A 2,318-nucleotide genomic window follows, 5' to 3' on the forward strand; every position below is an offset into this window, starting at 1 on the left:
TTTTTGTCTCTTTGAATTTTTTTTTTAATACAGGGTCTACAGGTTCTCACTACACAGATGGGACTCATAGTGATCCTCTTGTTTTCAGCCCCCCAAGCACTGTGATTACAGGCACACACCACCACGCCCAGTCTCAATCATGGTCTCAGCATGCCCCAGGGATGGGGCCAGCATAGCATGCCAGGGACTGAACCCCTGTCCCTGCATCTGCCTAAGCAAGTGCTTCAATCTGTTGAGCTATCTGGCTGGCCCTTTTTTGTCTTTTCGAGACAGGGTCTCTCTGTGCAGTTCAGGCTGGCCTTGAGCTCACTTTGTAGCCCAGGCTGGTCTTGAACTCATAATGATCATCCTGCCTCAACTTCCCAAATACTGAGATCACAGCCATGTACCGCCTCGCTCAGCTACTAGTGCTCTTAACAGATGTCAAGTCTGTGAAGCAGTGGGGCAGACAGCACAGTGCTCGGTGCCCCTGAAGCCCTGAAAATCAGGCTGCCTTCTGTCTCACTTGCAGAGGAGGAAACTATGGATCAGAAGGAACAGGCTGTGCAGGTTGGCAGAGCTGGAAGAAGCCACAGAGAGGCTGTGGACACACACCCAGTGTGCTGTGCCCCTGCTCCCAGCTTGGGTGTTTGCACCATGGAAATAAAGACTGGCTACAAACCCGGCTCCTTGCCCGTTCCTCAACAGCAGTTGATCATTTATAGCCCTACAGAGATGCGCTTCTTAGCCTCTAAAGCCCGTGCTTTACCTGCACTGGCAACTGCCACTCCTTAACTACTGAAGGGGCATCAGTAGCCCAGCCACGATGGTTTTGCTTGTGATCTGGCTTCCCACCTCCTGAATATTTGCTGTGTTGCTCTAAGTCAGAACACAGGGAAGAGCTAAAGAGGAAAGAGCCAGGGACCAACATGGTTCCCATGTTTCTGCCTCCATGACCCAATTATTCTAACAAGGCCCCAAACCATTCCAAGAACCATACCACTGTGGCCACATCAGTGGGTGACCCTTACTAGTTAGAGCCCTCACTACAGCTTCACCCCTTGAGGAGTCTCTGGACCTAATTGAGTCAGCAATCAGGACAAACCATCTCAGCCTCCTAAGTGGCTCTGACGATATCACAAGCCAGCTGATGCATCTGGCTGTTTGTTTTGGTACCAGTGATTGAACTCAGGGCCTTGCACTTGCCAGGCAGGCACTGCTGAGCTATATCCCCAGCCCCATCCTGCTGTCTCTTAATAACCTGTTATGAGGATTCCCCGCATAAATTAACACCTAGTCCCACTGTGTTCACAGGTCTTGGAGAACCATCTGGAATGAATGCTGAAGAAAAGAATGTGAGTATCTTTTAAAAACAACCTTGTAAGGAAATGATGTCAGGTGCTATGTTTCAGCTTTGAGGTTTGTTTTGTTGGTCCCAATAACCCAAGCACTAAGGATCATTTTTCCATCTCAGAAGGGATCCAGGAAGAATGAAGTCAAACAAAGCATGTCCTCTGACCACTAAAGAATTATGCAGTACGTCAACAATCAGCACTTAGGAGATGTAAATATCTCCTAGACATCCTAGAAATTGAACAGCACCCTTCTATAAAAAGGAACGGGTCAAAGAAGAAATCACGAAGGACATTTGAAAATATTTCTTAATTAATGATGATGATAACGTAATCCATCTAAATTCATGGGATGCAGTTAACATCGTACTTAGATTTATAGCTCTTAATGCTGATTTTAGCAAACGAAGCCAGACCTGGTGATGCACAGCTGTAATCCTAGCCCTTGGGAGGCCAAGGTAGGAGGATTGCTGCGAGTTTGAGGCCAGCCTGGGCTACGGAGTGAGTTCAGCCTGAAGTACATAGTGAGATCGTGTCTCAAATACTAAAACTTTTTTTTTTTTTTTAATTTTTTAGGGAAGGGTTTACAGGGTGTTGAGGGTCTCACTACTAGATCAGTCTCATAGTGATCCACCTGTGTACAGCCTCTCAAGAGCTGGGATTCCACGTGCGCACCACCACGCCCAGTCTCAATTGCCCTCTCAGTGCACCTCGGGGGGTGGGGGCCAGCATGGCAGGCCCAGGGTCGAGCCCCCAGCCCCTGCGCCTGCTTGCAGGTACTTTAATCCACTGAGCTATTTGGCTGGCCTCTAAAAACTAATCTTTTATTTTATTTTTTTCATAATTCTATTGATAAACAGATAGCAATGACAGTTTCAAATCAAATTGGTAGGACAGTTTCAATAATCAACACACTGCATAAATTCTTCTTAGTGGTTAATTGCTGTACAAGATGCGGACTTGATATCCTATTTACAAACACCATTA

The 2,318-nt window shown here is 46.9% G+C and overlaps 1 protein-coding gene across 1 annotated transcript in view; it reads left to right on the top strand.

The window, feature by feature from the left end:
• Pkd1l2 (polycystin 1 like 2) overlaps positions 1 to 2,318 on the top strand; it is a 91,921-nt gene that overhangs the window by 28,895 nt on the left and 60,708 nt on the right. The window contains exons 9-10 of the mRNA XM_004625982.2: positions 318 to 326; positions 1,294 to 1,338. Coding sequence (XP_004626039.1) covers positions 318 to 326; positions 1,294 to 1,338 — 54 coding nt within the window. The remainder of the gene's footprint in view (positions 1 to 317; positions 327 to 1,293; positions 1,339 to 2,318) is intronic.

This window comes from Octodon degus, unplaced genomic scaffold, assembly GCF_000260255.1.
Source record: "Octodon degus isolate 3935 unplaced genomic scaffold, OctDeg1.0 scaffold00011, whole genome shotgun sequence".
NCBI classification, from domain to species: domain Eukaryota; kingdom Metazoa; phylum Chordata; class Mammalia; order Rodentia; family Octodontidae; genus Octodon; species Octodon degus.